Source organism: Leptodactylus fuscus, chromosome 5, assembly GCF_031893055.1.
Source record: "Leptodactylus fuscus isolate aLepFus1 chromosome 5, aLepFus1.hap2, whole genome shotgun sequence".
Lineage (NCBI taxonomy): Eukaryota > Metazoa > Chordata > Amphibia > Anura > Leptodactylidae > Leptodactylus > Leptodactylus fuscus.
The window spans coordinates 49854090-49873976 of record NC_134269.1 but is presented as its reverse complement, the minus strand read 5'-3'; the positions used below and the strand labels follow the sequence as shown (position 1 = coordinate 49873976).

The 19887-nt window shown below is 41.7% G+C and overlaps 1 protein-coding gene across 1 annotated transcript; it reads left to right on the top strand.

Moving 5' to 3' along the window:
* The first annotated feature begins 2360 nt into the window (after positions 1 to 2360).
* On the top strand, positions 2361 to 19720 carry KIF23 (kinesin family member 23). Its single transcript, XM_075276160.1, has 22 exons — positions 2361 to 2458; positions 7266 to 7335; positions 7481 to 7609; positions 8456 to 8561; positions 8650 to 8786; positions 9568 to 9680; positions 9754 to 9924; positions 10375 to 10487; positions 11001 to 11122; positions 11586 to 11688; positions 11797 to 11876; positions 12398 to 12517; positions 12730 to 12889; positions 12966 to 13133; positions 13223 to 13380; positions 13476 to 13649; positions 13872 to 14054; positions 17654 to 17887; positions 18210 to 18298; positions 18381 to 18462; positions 18876 to 18946; positions 19655 to 19720. The coding sequence occupies exons 1-22, from the start codon at positions 2445 to 2447 to the stop codon at positions 19668 to 19670; spliced, it is 2613 nt and encodes an 870-aa protein (XP_075132261.1). The 5' UTR covers positions 2361 to 2444; the 3' UTR covers positions 19671 to 19720.
* Positions 19721 to 19887: the final 167 nt, after the last annotated feature.

Here is a 19887-nt window from a genome sequence, read left to right as displayed (position 1 = left end):
AAAGAAAGCCAGAAGTGGTAATGCAGACAAAGGTAAGCGGAAAGCTGTGAGAACAACGATTGAACTCAAGAAAGAAATCATTGGCAAATATGAACAGGGCACACGTGTGTCGGATCTGTCTGCAGAGTATGGCATGCCAAAATCAACCATCTCTACCTTCCTTAAGAATAAAGCTGTTATAAAGGCTGCCAGTGTTGCCAAAGGTGTTACACTGTTAACTAAGCAAAGGCCTCAGATAATGGAGGAAATGGAGAAGCTGCTCCTTATTTTCATTAAAGAAAAAGAGTTAGCAGGTGACAGCATCAATGAAGTCGTTATTTGTGAGAAAGCACTCCAAATATTTAGTGACCTGAACACAGAAACACCTGGTACAAGTGGTGAAGGTGCTTTCACGTTTAAAGCCAGCAGAGGTTGGTTTGAGAATTTCAGACATAGAAGTGGCATACATCGCGTCACTAGGCATGGGGAGGCAGCTAGTGCAAACCAGGAGGCTGCTAATAGCTTCATAAAAGAATTTAGTGACTATGTCAAGGCAGAAGGGTTTGTTCCTGAGCAGGTCTTCAACTGCGATGAGACCGGATTATTCTGGAAAAAAATGCCAGCCAACACCTACATAACCAAAGAGGAAAAAGCACTACCAGGGCACAAGCCTATGAAAGATAGGCTTACTCTTTTGTTTTGTGCAAATGCAAGTGGTGATTGCAAGGTAAAACCCTTGCTTGTCTATCATTCTGACAATCCCCGGCCATTCAAAAGACACAATGTCATGAAGAGTAAATTGGCTGTGATGTGGCGGTCTAACACCAAAGCTTGGGTTACCCGACAATTCTTTACAGAGTGGGTGCGTGAAGTTTTTGCACCTCGAGTGAAGGAATACCTGACAGGAAAAAATTTGCCATTAAAATGTCTATTAGTGATGGACAATGCTCCTGCTCACCCCCCAGCTTTAGAAGAAGATCTAGTTGATGACTATAGCTTCATAAAAGTAAAATTCTTACCCCCCAATACAACCCCTATTCTGCAACCCATGGACCAACAGGTCATATCCAATTTTAAGAAATTGTACACAAAGGCCCTCTTCCAGAAGTGCTTTGAAGTGACAAATGACACACAGTTAACTCTGAGGGAATTTTGGAAAGAACACTTCAACATCCTGAATTGTGTAAACTTGATTGACACTGCTTGGAGTAATGTCACTCATCGCACATTGTATGCTGCATGGCGAAAACTTTGGCCCGAAAGGGACAGTGAGGCTTTAGAACCTGAGTCAGCTCCTGTCGATGATGAAGATGTTGCTGTGGTTGATGATGTTGTGGCCATAGGAAAGACCATGGGCCTTGACATTCAACAAGATGACATCAACGAACTAGTGGAAGGTCACGCTGCTGAGTTAACCACCGAGGATCTGATGCACCTACAACAACAGCAGCAGAAGGATATGGTTGAAGAAATTTCTTCTGAAGAAGAGGAGAGAGTGGAGGATATTTCTAGTGGCCTTATTCATGAAATGTGTGCTAAATGGGCAGAAATCGCCAATTTTGTTGAACAACATCACCCTGATAAAGTGGTAGCAAATAGAGCAGTTAACATTTTTAATGACAATGTTATGTCCACTTTCCGCAAAATTTTGCAAAGGAGAAAAAAACAGCAAACCATTGACAAATTCTTCCGTAAAGAAATCAGACAAGCAACTGCAGAGCAAGATTCTGATTCTCCTCAGCAAAAGAGACAGAGAACAGAAACACCCAAAGAGCAGTTACCCTCTGTTTTTATTGAAGTGGACTTCCCATCAGAACAATAACCATCCCCCTTCCCGCCTCCCTCCACTTTCATTCCCTCCTGCCATAAAGGTTGGTACAGGTACAGTAAATGAAACACAATTTACTGTACTGTACAGTACATTTTATTTTTTTTGTTTTAATAAATACACTTTTATTTCTTATTTCTTGTTGAGACTCATGTTTTTCTACATATTATATACAAATTAGGCCAGTAAATAGGCATTTTCTGGGGCTTGGAACGAATTAATCCAGTTTCCATTATTTCCTATGGGTTTTTTTGTTTCGGTTCTCGAACAATTTGGTTCTCGACCGACCTCCCGGAACGAATTATGTTCGAGAACCGAGGTATCACTTGTATATTGTTTTCTATACCCATCTACTGTACAGTATATCCCCATTTATAGATGCGGTGCAATTTATCCACCCACCACTAGGTGTCGCACTTCGCTACCCAACCACATCGGCTTGTCTAGCCACCCGGCGCGCGCTCTTTTGCAACACACTCACTGACGTCATTCCTAGGTGTGATTGGCTGATTTTAAAAAATACAATGGGCGGGAATCGGAAACTATTCAGCTGTGTGTGACCGAAACCGAGAAATCTGTGCTGAGGTAGACGGCCCCTAGAAGTCGCGTTACCGGAGCAACACGACCGGCTGCAGAGATGATGAAACCTGCGTAAGTACAGGGCTGAGGTGCCAGGCCACGGTGACTTTTCGTTACAGTAACACGTATCCTCCGGCCGTTGTACCTGTTACCTATCGGCTATCCCTGGATAGGATATAAGTGGTGGTGTGGTGTGCTGTGGGCCCCGGGGCTGAGGGTGGTTGTAAAGAGAGCATAGTAGTGTGTGGTCTGTGCTCAGGGCCGGAGCTATAGTTGTGGGGGAGACAGGTGTATGTGTATACTGAACGCTCTGGTATCGGGGCCTATGTCTGACTATAGGGGTACTATACTGGTTCTGCTTTATTGCATTTGGGCAGGGTGCTAGCTCTTCATGTTATTTTTATAACTGCTTACAATTCCTTTATTGTGGGGTGGTCTGGGATTGTAAGAACTTCCCAAGAGTATACACTAAGTTATAAGCTCAGTACTGCCGCCCTGTTGGTCCCATACAGTCCCTGCAGTAATGACCTCACATGACTCCAGCATGTCCTCTGGATGACGCTTGCCTATGTGATCGCTGAGGACGATGGTTGGATACAGTGGCCATGTCTATAATATACATGATGTCATTCTCAAGGCTTGCAAGGAGGCACAGAGCCACCCTACTGGATAGAAAGGGCTTTCCTGGAACCTATACATTGATGGCCTGTCCTTATCAATGGGGCTCCTACACCTGGGCCCCCCTGTAGCAGCTGGTTACAGCCGTACTCCCCAGGCCATGCAACGTCATGTTTATCTGACATGTGGCCTGAACGCTGATCAGTTCTTTGCAAGGGAATGGGTCTGAACGGTGACCAAGCACAGCCACTATACACATGTGCAGCACTACACTTGGTAAGCAGTACACTGCAGCCTCTTCAAGCAGCTGATAGTCAGACCCCTGCCATGTTTAATTGGTGACCTGTTCTAAGGCCTGGTTCAAATCTGTGCTCGGGTCATTCCGTCCTCCTCTCTGCATGAAAAATGCGAAGCGAAAAGTCCTGCAAGCAGCATTTTTCTCTCCACATTTTTCATGCAGAAACCACCCAGTTCTCATTATAGTATATGGGGTTTGCGTGTTTCCTAAGGTATCCGTTTCTTTTATGCGGATTAGGTTTTCGTTCGGGAGGGGGAGTCCTGAGTTGGTGACACCCCCATTGTCGCCTAACCATGCATATAGCCAGAACTTATCTTCATGAGACCACCCTTTCGGTATAGGAGCCTCCATTACTAGCCATAATGGGCAGCTAAGGGGATTTATGTCCATGCAGAATATAGGCAGTCTTTTCTTTATTTTAGTATCTGGACCCCTGTGCCAGGTTTCTCTACAGATTCCAGCCAAATATGGGGTCCTCAGACGAGGACCCCCCTATCATCTGCTTATTATCAGTCCCCCTAACAAAATAAATGGATTTCCAGAAACAGACCTAGAGATGAGCGAACACTGTTCGGATCAGCCGATCCGAACAGCACACTCCCATAGAAATGAATGGAAGCACCTGTGACGCCGGCCGCCGGCAAAGTCAGCGTCACAGGTGCTTCCATTCATTTCTATGGGAGCGTGCTGTTCGGATCGGCTGATCCGAACAGTGTTGATACAGCCCCTTTGAATGTGGTAGCTCTGACTGCAACTACTGGGCTGTTTTCACACTGCCCCATGTGATGTATGTGCCAGGAAATGTCCTACAACAAACCTCCATCATAGTCATTCACTAAAAAAAATTATATATGTATACGTGACAAAAGCACTTGACCCCTGTGTGTCTGTATCACATATGCTCTAGCTGTTCTCCTGGCATGTACATTAAACTGACTGATAAGACACAATGTGCGAGTAGCGGGGCAGTGTCTATGGAGTCACAAGTCATTTCTTACAATTGGTTGTATGCACACAGTACTGTAGTTTATCCCAAAATACTCTCTGAAAGGCACTTCCTTATTTTATTAAGCACACCCATGTTTTTCATCTTCCTGGGTTTTTTTTCTATGATATTTCCTGTGCTGTTAGTTTACGTGATTTTTTTTTTTTTTTGTAACAGTTTGTCTTCTTTGCAACCACAATTGTGTGTGTTAATAAAACAAAGAAACAACTTTGCAGCTAGTATTAGTTGGGCTGGGTTCACATTTGTGTTATTTTGGTCCATTGTTCTGTTTGGGCAGAGGAAGGAGCTAAACATTGAAACCGATCTGTCTAATGATGCTGAGGGGCCCTATTGAGCATATTGGGGTCTGTTGGGTAGCTGTTGTTTTCTCTTTGACTTCCCTGGACAAAAAGTAGTGTTTGCAGAACGTTTTGTTGTCAGACATGATGGAAGGGCTTTGTGATGGAGTCTCCAACACATATGTGAACGTATCTTTACAAATATTCTCCCTGTGTTTCTAGATCCCATAGAGTTGTCCCTATGGTCACGCTGTAGACAAACCCTATGTAGCCTCCACCCTGTAGTCTTGTAGTCATTTTACCTCGCCCACTACTGCTCAGCTAGCGGGAAAATGTTTTTTCTATGTTAAAATAAGATATATAGAATTTACATGTAATCCAAGTGATTTATCATGCAACCAGTACTTGCAGCATTAGTAAATGCAGTTTGGACCAGGATATCTTCACAATAGATTTTTTTCATATCAAGATCTCAAGCAAGTGGCTTTTGGCATTGTCCGGTCATTCAGACATGTCGTGGAAGTCCGTTTTGGAGCTGCTGTCCATAATTTGTCCCAGGACAGTAAAACAAAGATTTTTTTTTTGGCTTGGTAGGACTGATAGACTCCCTGTAATAGGGCTGGAGAATTAATCAAAAAATAATGCAATCCTAAAGTTTGCTCAATTAAAAAATCGTCATCTTTCTCACATGGAGATGTGATAGCAGCGTTATGGATAGTAGCAGTGTAGGGCCAGGCCTGTGTTTGTGGAGAAGTAAAGCTTAGATACCTATACTCTGTATAATGTAACTGGTTTAATATCACTGCAGCGTTAGGAATCTTTGTGTTGTCTGTGTTGTACAGGAGCCAAAGGTCATTAGCTATAAGAAGCCTGTAAGATAAGACTGATATACATTGTCCTATACAGCCGACTGCTTCTGTTAGCTAATCATTTCTTAGAGACTTGGCTTTACAAGCAGCTTGTTCTCCAAGTAACCCAGGAGGTATTTGTCTTTGTAGTGTGAAATAAATCATTCCTATGTGGGAGCGTTGCAGTGTTTTCTGAGCCTAGGACCAAGCAAAGCACACACTGCTCCCTTGTCTTGCTTTTTAAGGCAGTTTAGGTATTTTCTTTGATAACTCTCATGGCTCAGGAATGTGCTGGCTATGGGTGTGTGCAGGAAAAATAATCGCACACACTCCCTCCATCTCCCAACTCTCCCATGGTTAAAGACCTTTCCTGTGCAAACAGAAGGAATCAGAGATGGATATTGCCCTAAAACCTCATTAATCTGATAAACCAATAATTGTCACTAAACAGCATAAAACTGAAAGGGTGGCAAGCTAGATAAAGTCTGACTTATGGGCTGGAGTATTACTGATTCAGTGTTACCATCTCTTCCCTGAAGACTGCCTTCACCAGTATCTGCTCTCTCCTATGTGCATTAAGGCCCCACATAGTGTACTGCAGCAAAAAAAAGTCCTTCGAGAAAAACCGCAGTGGCAACACATTGCAGTTTTCACAAAAAGTCCAGAGAGGTTTGCTCTGCAGACTTTCTGCTTGCATTATACCTATAGGAAAACTGCAGGCATTTCTGCATGTATAATTGACATGCTGCGATTTCCAAAAGCGCAACAGTACTTACCCGCAATGCGTGGATGGGATTTGCTAGAATCCCATCCACTTTTGCAGGGACTTGAATGCCACAGTTTTTTCTACTGTGTTTTTATCATGGTGCTTACACCCCATGGGGGCCCCTAAAGAGGTTTTCGCTGTAGCAAAAAAATTCTGAGAACTTATCCTAAGGATGTGTAATAAACAGCTGATCGCTGGAGTTCTTAATATCTGGTCCCCCACGAATCAGTTGTTCTCACCAGTTGATACACAGAGAATGGAGCTAGCAGCAGACTCGCCTGTTCTCTGTGTATTGACTGGACCAAATCTGTGCAGCTTAGGTCCTGTTCACATGAATGAAAGCTGATCTGCAACTGATCTGTTCACTACACAGAAAACTGAGCTGTATGAGGGGCAACACAGTGGTTCAGTGGTTAGCACTGCAGCTTTGGAGTCCTGGGTTCGAATCCCGCCAGGAACAGCATCTGCAAGGAGTTTGTATGTTCTCCCTGTGTTTGCATGGATTTCCTCCTATTCTACAAAGACATACAGATAGGGAAAATAAATGTACATTGTGATCACTATCTACATTAAAAAAAAAAACAAAAAAAAACTGAGCTGTCTGGTTCCTATTCCCGTCTGTGTATAATATGGTTGTCATGTTCTATATTAAGGAGTATTCCAGTTCGAACAAGTACATTAGGGCCAACTTCTTGCTGGGACCCCCGCCAATCTCAAGAACAGGGGTGTTTTGCACACTGTTCCATTAATTTGATTGGGGACTACCGGTAAGTAAGCATTTGGTTGTTTCTAGTGGTCCCCATTAAAATGCATAGAGCAGCGTGGGATTACCATAAGTCACAAGTTACTTCTTATATTTTGGATAGGGGGTAACTTGTTCAAATTGGGATACCCCTTTAAGAAACAATTAGAAGACAGACCCAGCCCGTGCTAGTAACTTCTGTACAGAAAGTATTCAGAGCCATGAAATGTAAAACGTAAGTTAGAGGAGCTATAATATAGTACAGTAATATAATACAGTCCTTGCTGCTCTGTCACTTTTTAATACTGTTTCTTTATCTGCAGCCGAGCCAAACCTCCCCGGAGGGCGATACCTAAGAAACCTTCTAACACTGGCCAAAAGGATCCTGTTGGTGTAAGTTTGTAGGGGAGAATCACCAAAACTAATTTGCAAATGGTGAACCTCAATAATATTTAATCTGTTATTAGTTCACTCAATCTTTCAGGCATTCACTGTGGATGTTTCTATCGGTTATCTGATTTGACTGTACTTCTCCCAGGTTTACTGCAGGGTTCGCCCCCTCAGCCCCACAGACCAGGAATGCTGCATTGAAGTGATCAATGAGACCACTGTGCAGCTGCATCCCCCAGATGGTTGTAGAGTCAACAGAAATGGTGAATACAAAGAGGTAAGAATGTAATGTTTTATTTGTGCGTATTGCATTTCTGTATGCAGTATTTTATGATATATAATTGTGTCTATCTTATTTCTTTAAGGCGCCTCTACCAGGCTGAAAAACTTGTGTGATCTCAACTTGTACCATGTCTTGTACATGTATAATGTGTAATCCTCTGCTTTTAAACTCCACCATTGTGAATGTGCGATACTGATTCATCTCTTTCCTTTATTTTGCAGGTCCGCTTTGCCATTTTCAAATGTATTCACCCTTTATTTTTCATGCTACCTATGCTCAGAGAGTCCAGTTGCGTTCCCCTTGTGCTCAGAGTACAGCATTGTCATCACTCCCAGTTCCTGACACCTCCTTTCTGTTTTTCCTTCTCTTCACTGCTTCAGTAGCCGATGAGCGCCGCTTTGGGTATTAAAATCCCACGCATGAGCAGTTGACTCTGCCACTTGGCTTCTCAGTGAAGAGGATGAGAAGCAAAACAGAGGCATCAGGCAGAGAAGACAGAGACAGCATCGGTAGTGATGACAACGCTGTGCTCTAAACACAAGGGGAACGCCCCCTGTACTCTGAGCATAAAGAGTAAAAGGTGAGCAATTGGAAAACTGCAGCATGGACCTGCAAAATAAAGGCTATTCCTATGTACTTTTAGTTTTAAAAACTTATTTTTTTTTAATGATCGAATCCCTTTAACTTTGTGGAATGCAATTGACAACCAATAGCTGTGTTCTATAGAAACCCCTCTGTAAACATGGACACGTTTGACAATGACTTATAACTTCAATGCTATATATAAAGTCCTTTCTGTGTCTAGTCATTAAGTACACATTCTTTTTATCTCTCTTACAGACCCAGTACTCTTTTAAACAAGTTTTTGGAATTCAGGTGACACAAAAAGACCTATTTGATGTTGTTGCTAAGCCTCTTGTGGAAGATCTAATTCGTGGTAAAAACGGTAAGCGTTTCTGGACTCATGGTAAGATTTTCTTTTATTAAATAAATGGACGTCATTTTGCTTACAACCAAGTAATTCTTCTTTTCAGGACTCCTTTTCACATACGGTGTCACTGGAAGTGGGAAAACGTACACAATGACGGGGTCTCCAGGGCAAGGAGGACTACTTCCCAGATGTCTCCACATGATCTTCAACACCATCAGTGACCTCCAGGCTAAGAGATATGTAAGCCAGTACTTTAATAGTAAATGCCTCTTACCAGCTAGCCATTTTATCTTTTACATTATATTTACGTAAGGTAGGACTAGGTTATTATAACCCCAAAGGTCAGGCATTTTACTTTGATTACAATTAATGACTATTATTTAGGCCCTTTTCAAGTATAAGTATGTGTTGGGTAAACCGTGTGAGATTCGCCTGGCTGTTTAATTTGGTCTGAACTGGAACTGCTATTATACTCTGGGGTCTCTTTAGATTAGCAGAGACACCTGGGAGATGAGTAAATATGAAAAAAGAGTGTTCCTCTGGGCTTAGGCCTGTGATTGGGCCTCATCGATCGGTATGTGGCATTGTGATGCCAAGACACAATCCTGAACAATGTTGTCACACTTGCACCTTTGTGTCACATAACACAAGACAACACTGGCCCAATCACAGGCCTAAGTGGTCCCTTACGTTATTCAGGAGCCAAGAAGAAAATGAAAACCAACTGCGAAGTCCAGGATAGGTGAACAACAATGTTTTTCATGTTTTCTCACCTCCCATGGACCTCTGCTCATTTGTCTGAAGAGATCAGAGTATAACAGCTGTTCTTGTTCAGAGATGTGATCCGAGTGAAACTGCAGGCAAAGGCTTGCCAATAATATAATAACTGAACCAAAATTACCGACGTGCACAAAATCATTGAGTGGATTGGCGATTGGTTTTGCTTATTTTTTGATTTCCCAGCCCTAATGTAAGGTGGTTATGCCTAGACTGAAATCGTGTGATATTTTGTTCTCTGTAGGTTTTTAAGACTGATGATAAAAATGGTATAGAAGTGCAGAATGAGGTGGATGCATTATTAGAGCGCCAGAAGAGAGATGCTCAGCCACAGATAGTCACAAGGACTCCACTAAGGTATGTAGAGCACATGTATGCTTGTTCTTTTCCAAAGCCATCACTCTCCAATATTCACACTCCCATTCTACAGACAGAAACCGGAGCCAGAGTTTGCTGACATGATAAATATTGAAGATGGCTGCAAAGTAGAAGAAATTGATGAAGACAGCGTATATAGCGTATTTGTGTCCTACATAGAAATCTACAATAATTACATCTATGATCTTTTGGAGGAAATTCCTATAGATCCTATTAAACCAAAGTAAGTAAAAGAAAATTCTGTCATGTCACTGCTGCTTATTGCTTGTGTTGGGTGTTAGGAAGCAACAAGTTCTGGAAACTTTACCTTTTTCTCAGAAAAGTATTATACCTTGCCTTGATATAGTTGACTGAAGTGGTGCAACAAAGACGTAGTAACCTGTTGCCATTTCTTCATCAGGTGGAACACACCGGGAAAGAATGCAGAGTTTATGTATGTTTACTCTACATACAGTAGCTTTTGCCTTATTGCCCAGCTCTGCCTGATTCCCTAGTTTTGTAGATCATGCTCATATCATTCATCATTTTCCTGTACCCTTCTGTGTTACATCTGTAGTTTTTCCCATAATCCTGCATGTGGCTTCTGTTGCTCATTATGCTTTCATGGCAGTCTTTTATTTTCATTTTTTTTCAATGCTTCTAGTGCTCATTTTGACTTTTCGCTGCTTTTTAGACCACCACAGTCTAAGATCTTGCGTGAAGACCAGAACCATAACATGTATGTGTCAGGGTGCACAGAAGTTGAAGTTAAGACCACTGAGGAGGCATTTGATGTCTTCTGGAAAGGTGAGAACTTCAGTTAATTGTACTTTCCCTTAAAATTGTTTTTGAAAGATGAATAGAGATGAGCGAACACTATTAGAAATGAATGGAAGCAGCCGTTCATTTCAATGGCAGTGTGCGATTCGAAACGGCTGTTTAAAATAGTGTTCGCTCATTTCTAAAGATGAAAGTAGAAAGCTCCAAGCTATTTACTGTTTTACCACCAGGCTTCAGTCACCTAATGGTGGCCAAAAACTTTTCGATGTGTGATATATATATATATATATATATATATATATATATATATATATATATATATATATATATATATATATTTTTTATTTATTATAAAGTTGTGCCACCCTATGGGTGACTTATACCTATACAAATGCATTCATCGGGAATTTTGCGTCTGTTAAAAGGCTTGAAAATTGTACACAGACCCTCCCTAACTTTGAATTCCTTAAAATACCATGAAAATTCTTACTAAACTATTTACAATGAGCTGAGTAAGACGTTAACGAACCTCGTTTTCAGGTCAGAAGAGAAGACGAATTGCAAACACACAGCTAAACCGTGAATCTAGCCGCTCCCACAGTGTATTCATAATAAAGTTGGCACAAGCCCCTCTTGATGCAGATGGAGACCATGTTCTGCAGGTAACCTATATTTTTGTTTGTGGCATATTTGTTGACATTCAATCCTTTTAATTTTGTTAAAGGTGTTGCCTCTATTGGGAATTAACTTGATCACATCCTGTTTCTGTTAGACTTGGTGCTAGCATGTGTTACTTGTTAGCTCACTTGTGCGTGTCCTTTATACGTTTTGGTGTATATAAATATTTGTATATATTTTAGAAGGAACAGTTTGGCCAATACATTTTCAATCTGAATTGCTTAGGCTACCATCGCACTGCTTTGAGTCCACTGTTCTGATTTTAGGATTAGGAAAGAGGACTGCAAAACTAATAGGATCACCCTCCATTTGCATCTGTCATTAGTCACTTGATTCAATCTAATGTTTAAAAGACAAACTTTCTTTCATAGTCTTTATCTTTATATACATAAATCTGACAGCAATCATAGTCTCTAACACTTGTATATTTTAACTCCTATTTTTTAGGAAAAGGAGCAGGTCACAGTGAGCCAACTCTCACTTGTAGATTTGGCTGGGAGCGAGAGAACAAACCGCACTAAAGCTGAGGGCAGCAGGCTCCGTGAAGCAGGTAAAGTCTGCCAAAGCTTATAGGCGTTTTCATACATAGGAGTCAATTATTTAACCCTTGAAATCTAGGAAGCCAAATACTTATACTGTCTGTCTTCTTTGGCCTTAGGGAATATAAACCAGTCCCTAATGACCCTGCGAACTTGCATTGAGGCTCTACGAGAGAACCAAATTTGTGGAACCAATAAGGTGAGTGTGTTTCGATAATGGAATTGAAAGACCCTTGATGTCAGTTCCTATGGCAGCTGCACCCTAAATGGGATGTCATACACAGAACACTTATTACCTGTCCAATGGATAGCTGATAAATGGCTGATCCCTGGGGGGGGATGTCTCCCTGCTGACACCCCCAACTGAATGCTAGAAGAGTGGGCTCTATGCTTGCTGTTCCTCCCCACTGCACAACTGTTGATTGGTACAGTAGTCATGTATACTTCCTGTCGCTGTATGCATGGACTGGTGAGACACTCTTTCTAGTGCTCTGTAGTAGTACCAATAGTTGGATCCCTGACAGTCAGACATTTATAACTTGTATGAAGAAATATTAAATGTTTTTTTGTTGGAAACTTCCCTAAAATTGCTGTGCCTTTTCCAACTGGTGACATGCATGCATATCAAATATTGAATGTGCCCAAAATTGGTCCTTAGCTTCTGCATATGGTTCATTATTCCCATTCTTTCTGTTTTAATCCTAAATCTTTCATCCTTAGATGGTTCCCTATCGAGACTCCAAGTTAACTCATCTCTTCAAGAATTATTTTGATGGAGAAGGGAAAGTCCGAATGATAGTTTGTGTTAATCCCAAAGCTGATGACCACGAAGAGAGTTTGGTAAGTATTTGCTGAGAATGTCTTATCTAACTTGGAAAGACCCGACTTTAATAGATGCAGTAATAAAAGAAACCATCCAGGAAGGCTTTAGCCCTTTACAGTTTTGTTACCCACGTACCCCTTTTTATTAAGAGGCGGATATTCCTTTTTTGGGTATAAATAAATCCAGATTTTTATTAGCAGTAAATATTTTTTAATAATGTGTTTTACAGCAAGTTATGAGGTTTGCTGAGATGACCCAGGAGGTTGAAGTTGCTCGACCTATTGACAAACCAATCTGTGGCCTCACACCTGGACGTCGATACAGGAACCAAGCGTTTAAAGATGAACTTACTCGTAGACTGGAGGAGCGTGGTGGGCCTGTCAATGGAGGCAAGTGCAGTCTCACTGGGCATTCTGCTTCCTATATTTTTTATTTTTCTAATGTTTTCTTCTCATATTTCCACAGAGCCAGAAGAGCAGGCAGTAATAGAGATGCTTATTCAAAGCTTCCCTCCTATTCCATCCTGTGAGCTTTTGGATTCCAATGATGATCAAACTCTTCCACGGCTTATCGAGACCCTTGAGAAGCGACGTCGTATTCGCCAGATGATGGCCGAAGAATTCAATAAGAGCGGTGAGATGGATCTCCGAATTCCAACAATCTTTTAACACCGACTTTCCACTATATATCTGCACAACTTACATATTTCCTTGTGTCTGCAGCTACCTCCTTCAGGGCCATGCTTCAAGACCTCAATGGTGTAGTGGCCGCAAAAGAGAACATAGCCCAAGGGAGAATGACTGAAAGGGAGAGGACTATAGTGTCTCAGAAAGCTGAAATAGAGAGACTGGAAAAGAAAGTAAAAACTTTGGAATACAAAGTGAGTTGTTGGCCTCATACTTGTCTTACTTTTTTTTTTTTTTTTTTTTTTTCGTTTTTGATTCCATGACCTCTATCGTTTTTTGTTTTATATAGATTGATATTCTGGAGAAGACCACCACAATCTATGAAGACGAAAAGCGCAATTTACAACAAGACCTTGAGGCACATCAACAAAAACTGCAGCGTCAGCTCTCTGACAAGAGGAGACTAGAAGCACGGTTACAAGGCATGGTGACTGAGAATACCATGAAATGGGAGAAGGAGTGTGTAAGTATCTGTTGGACTGTAATGTTGGAAGCCTTTCTTAGCAACAGAATAGGAGACGTCTAACTAAGTACTTTGCAGACTTTAGAGCACCTTTAGATCTTGAATCTAGCTAAAGCTGGCATGTCCTGAAGGGGCGCTCATTTTACATAGACGGCTGCTGTTCAGGTTATTAGTCTTGTGTAGGCCAATACCCTAAATGTGTTTTATTCCTTTCATTTGCAGGAGCGTCGTGTGGCAGCCAAGCAGATAGAGATGCAGAATAAGCTGTGGGTGAAAGATGAAAAGTTAAAACAGCTCAAAGCAATTGTAACAGAAACTAAAGGCGACAGACCAGAAAGGCCATCTAGAGAGAGGGACAGAGAGCCAAAGGTTCCAGTCCGATCCATCTCTCCTTCTCCTGTACCTGTATGTGTCACGTGGAGTATATAAGGTGTTGGGTGGTGATGGGATTTATGTGCACATGTTCTTTATGGGGAATAATTGCATGCAGGGGGTTGTTCCACTGTCTTGTCTGCATACGGCTCACCGGGGGGTGTTTTTCTACATGTTTTTAACCCAATTACATACATTACATTTTACAGGATATGTTAAAGATTTTTCAAACTTAGGTTTTGCTTCATAAAGGAGAAGGATGCTAATACACTGGATACATATAGGAATATGGATCATAACAAAGCAACCATGTCCAAAGATCTCAGCCCATAGCCCATTTTATTACACCTGATATCTTTAGATTTAGTATCATTATTACTAGGTATATTGTTTCTAGGCCAAACCTACTGTTGAATATGCTATATTGACTTTAATCTCTCTTTGGTTTCTTTAGTTCCCTGGTAACCCTGTTTCTCAGCCTCCCCACTACCATGTTACCCCTGCTCGCTTACAACTGCACAGGCGTTCAAACTCCTGCAGCAGCATATCCGTGGCCTCATGTGTTTCACAGTGGGAGCAGAAAACTCCGCAGGACAAGCCAGAAAGCAAGGCAGGCCCCAACCGCAGGCGGTGGGAGCCAGAGTCAGCTAGGAAGTGTAATGCAGCAGAGAACAGAACAGGTTATCAGGCATCCATCGTACAGGCAGAGCTAGAAGCGGATCAGTGTCCCAGGGTTAGTGAGGTCTTTTGTACATGAAAGTGGCCATCCTCTAAAGAAAACAAGGCTTGTGCAGCAATACTCCATGTAAAAACTCGCTTTACATAGAGTATCCGGTTTTGATTGGAAATGTTTTATGATTGCCGTGCTGCTTTTGATGGCTTCTCCTGCTTATACTACACTCAGTTGTGCTACATTTTGGGATAATGCCCTGCCCAAGTCAGAGTGGCAGTTCACCAGTCCTGTCTTGTTCCTTTAAAGAAATGGATTTCTGAAACTATTCTGTGAACCGGAAACAATGGATCTAGTCCACTATTCTCTAGAAAAATTCATTATATGGCCACCACTTTGTAATAATTCTCTTTATTACATCATTCCATGCTCCTACCAAAGCTCCAAGCATTTAGAAGTATCTTGGATTTTTGCCTTCCATTCTCAAATCCAATTCACTGCTAATTGTATGTGCCATTGCTTTAGTTTGTACATGGCAATATTTATTGAAGGACACGACTGATGAATGCAGAGGCTTCTTTGGGTAACAAGTTTTATGGCATTATTGAGCATTCCTCCCAATGATGCTTTTTTTATAGTTGCATGTTTGCTGTGGTTTAGCTTTGTGCTTTTGGAATCGGTGGCACTAGAGGCACAGCTTTGGAACAAGCTAAACTGTACACTGTACACTTTTTCCAACGGAACGCAAAATTTCGTACTCTTACATGGTATTCTCCCTAAGAACCGTAAATACTCCCACCCCACCTGTCTCAGAGATTCCCTGCCTTTTAGCAGGGAAAGGTATACATTTTCCAGTGGATCTTCTCAGGGATCCAAATGGTGATTTAAATGTTTCCCATTTTAACCACAAAAAAATGATTTTGATTCTGTAGCTGTAGTTGATTCACAGGAGAAAAAAAAAAATAAAAAAAAAAATATATATATATATATATATATATATATATATATATATATATATATAATTAGTGTGTTTATAACCTGTCCATTTGGTAAGAAAGCGAAACAGCATGACACTTATCTGTTTGCTGTGACTGGTACTGCAACTCTGCTCCATTGAAGTGAATGAGCAGTAATACCACACACGACCTATGGGCAGATCTAATGATGATTTTGGATGCGAGAAGTCATGTTTTTTTCTAATACTGGACAACTGTTTTAAAAATCCTGGACCCATTTGTACGTACAGACGTAGGAGAAAATTTACTTTGGCATTTGTGTATGCCAGTTTTAAACCAGAGTCAGTTGAAGTGAATTTTCAGCAAACATAATAAGCGGACATCTTTACCTGTCATTGCATTAGAAATTGATATTGACGCCTGTTCTAAGCAGTTGTAGATTTTCACTATAAATTGTGTTGCGTTCACAGGCTGTAGTTAATCTATCCATCACCGCACCCTCCTTGAAAAATCACCATTTTCTCTATTTCTACTTACCAGTTCAGGACTTGTATAATTGTCTTTTTGCATGTGAAGAACAATTATAGCTTCTTTTTGTTTTTTTGGTACCATTATGCATGCAAGCCCTTTGCATCTGTGTGCAGACTTGAGCGTTGTGTATGTGGCTTTCCATTGTGGACATAAGAACATTGAGCAACTGACATCCCTCCCCTGCTTTGCTAGAAATCTAATCCATTTAATGTTGCATGCTAATTTGTATTAAATTTTATCATAAAAAAATAATTTGATGGACAGAGCTTTTCAACAGGCCTGAAAAGTGTGGACTTTGGGTAACCAGAATTGGCTTTTAAAGGAATGCTAGTTATAGAAGATATGGAGAGGTTTCATAAGTAGAGATGAGAGAGTACTATTTGACATGGCAGTTTTGAATAGCCCGCTCCCATAGGAATGAATGGACACAGCTGGGATTGGCGTCCTGCCGCTTAACCCCCTGCGCGCCGGCCGTTCTCATTCATTCCTATGAGAGCATGCTATTCGAAATTGCCGTTTCGAATAGTACTCACTCCTCTCTATTCATAAGCAATAATATCACCATTAAGGCCTTGCACACACAAACCATTTCTGATTCAGTCCATTTTTTTTATAGTTACTCAGATGGCTTTCTGAAAAATGGCCATTTAAAACCTGAACCAAAAAGTGAAAAAAATAAATTAAAAAAATATCCCATTGACTTATTGTATAAATAAGACCTAAAGAGTAACTCTCCTAAAGTGTTACCTGTCCAGCAGCTGTAAGGACTTGCTAGTGGGCTAGATGAATTGGCCAAACCGCTGATTTGGGACCTTCCACACAGGACACAACTTCCAATAATTTATTTATGGATTTCACCCATTTGGTGCAACTACAATACACTACAGAATTTATTTTTTTATGTTGATTGTAAGCCCACATAGAGCTCACAGTGTACATTTTCCCCTATCAGTATGTCTTTGGAATATGGGATGGAAATCCATGCAAACACGGGGAGAAAATACAAACTCCTGCAGATGGTTTTATGCCCTTGGTGGGATTTGAACACCAGGACTCCAGCGCTGCAAGGCTAACCACTGAGCCACCGTGTGGCCTCTACACTACAGAATTTCTCTCCACAAATCTGGATGGAAAATCTGCAGCATATATTCCATGTGTGGATATCTATCTTTTCAGCAGATACTGGATCCACACTGGATTTTACCCTCCCAAATCATTTATTTGCACTGGGATGTCTGGCAGCACTTTACTTTTTACTTTATATTTAAAAGATCCATATTCTGCACCTAGACATAGATTTAAGGCGCCTACAGCCCCCACTAGAGGGTCACTATATGAAAGCATGCGTCTAGCTCCTAAGCTCCCTCTAGTGGTTGCTGTAGGTGTCTGTCAGGCCTGTTGACAGCTTCTGTCTTTGCACTCAGTAATTTGGTGACTGATTCTTTTGTCTTGATTTGATTTCTGATCTTGCTTAGAACGTCCCCCCAGTGAACACCAGACACCGTCGCTCTCGCTCGGCGGGGGCAGAGAGATGGGTAGACCATAAGCCGGCCGGTAGTGTGGAGACGGAGACAGTCATGCAGCCTCATGTCCCTAAAGCTATCAAAGTATCTGTTGCCAGCGAAAAGGCGCTGGCAAAGTGTGATAAGTACATGCTGACACACCAGCAGCTGGCCTCCGATGGGGAGCTTGAAACTAAACTGATTAAGGTAACCATCTAAATGTGACAAATGAGGGGCAGGGGGAATTTATATTTCATTGACCGGACCCGAAGTAGGATTTTTAATTGTATTGAAACATGCCCATATCTGCCAAAGGTGTGCAGCCATATACTGTGTGTATTGTCCTGCCCACTTTTTGGGATGAAAACCTAAGATCTTCTAGGTTGTTCCAGGATACATTACATAAGACAAATGTGTATTTCATTTATATGTCCTGCTCTCTTCTGTCTGTCACATTTGGTGAGCACAAGCTGGTGTCTCTGCCACGTCTTGATTTGTGTTTAAGGTAGTTTATTCCTCCACGTTTCAGGGTGATGTGTTCAGAACTCGAGGGGGAGGGCAGTCTGTGCAGTTCACTGACATTGAGACCCTCCGGCAAGAATCTCCTCCAGGCACCAGGTAAGATTCAGAGACTTGAATTTTCCTCCGTATGAGAACAAGGCATAGTGAGACTTGCTAACATATACTTATACTCTTGTAGTCGCAAGCGCAGATCCTCTGAAACAAATCGACCCCCACAGGTGGAAACCACAGATTCTGAATGGACAGATGTTGAAACCAGAGTATGTGTATGGCTTTCTAACGTTTAGTTGTAATTCACAGTATTGTGGAATATACTTAAAGGGGTTGTCTAGGGAGTAATAAGATCACTAGTGTATTCCCTGCATACACAACCCAGTGCCCCCTTTTATTACCTGTACAATTATTCCTATGAGGCACCGATTCTGTCTCATGACCAGTGGGTCTGTTTCCAAAGTAGTCCAGGCCTCCTCAGACCCCCCCCCCCCCCCCACACACACACACACACGCGCACATACTTCATGGGTCATTTACTGGGCTCTTTAGTAATAAAGCTTATCCAGCACTGGGAATGCACTGATCAGCTTTATTACTCCCCTGATAACTCCTTTGCTAATGTTAGTGCCTTTACATGTGATGCATCTAATGCCGACAACATCTTTCTCCTCCTCTGCAGTGTTCAGTTGCTGTGGAGATGAAAGCTGGATCCAACCTGGGACCTGGGTATCAACATCACGCTATTCCTAAGTAAGTTACTTTTCTCTACCTAGTTGCTCACATCTTAAAGGGATCCTATCATTAAAACTCAATTTTTTTTTTCTCACTAACACGTTGGAATAGCCTTAAGAAAGGCTATTCTTCTCCTACCTTTTAGATGTTTTCTCTGCGCTGCGTTCGGTATAAATCCCAGTTTTTGTCGGTATGCAAACGAGTTCTCTCACAGTACTGGGGGTATCCCCAAAGCTGTGAGAGAAATCTCCAGCAACGCCTCCATCTTCTTCAGGAATGGGTCTTCTTCTTCCGGTGGAGGCTTCAAACTTTGAGGCCTAGGGCAAAACAGACTTCGCATGCCCGCCGGCCACAAGAAAATGGCCACTTACACAGTATTGTAAGCGACCATTTTCTTGTGGCCAGCAGGCATGTGCAGTCGGGTGCCCGAGGCCTAAAAGTTTGAAGACTTTGCTGGCTGGGAGCATGCTATTCGAAACGGCTGTTTCTAATAGTGTTTGCTCATCTCTAGTTGGAACATTTATTATTTCGGAGTTGCTTTATGGTTCATTATGGATATGTAAGGAAAATATAAAATAAAATTGCGTAAAGGTCCCCAGATTCAACGTTCTTGGCTTGGTCTGTTCATCTAAGAACAGAGTACACAGTGTTAACCTGTTAGTGCACCAGTTTGGAGTATCTTGTCTTACACATGTAGTGAATGTTCCTTATTTCATTTATTTCCAGGCGCAGAAAACCTTGAACACCAGTGATGGTTCATGATGGACACTGCTCAGCTCCAGGACATCCGGGTCAGGCCTCTGTGTGTATATAGAAGAAACAGGGAAACTTTTATAGCTGTTCTGTGAAGAACATGAAGCTGTTACTCCGCCTGCCCACCCTGGGTTTATTCTCTGACTGACTGTATTTTTTTACCATGTTGCTGTGTGTATTTTATGTAACCTTTCATGGGCTCTACT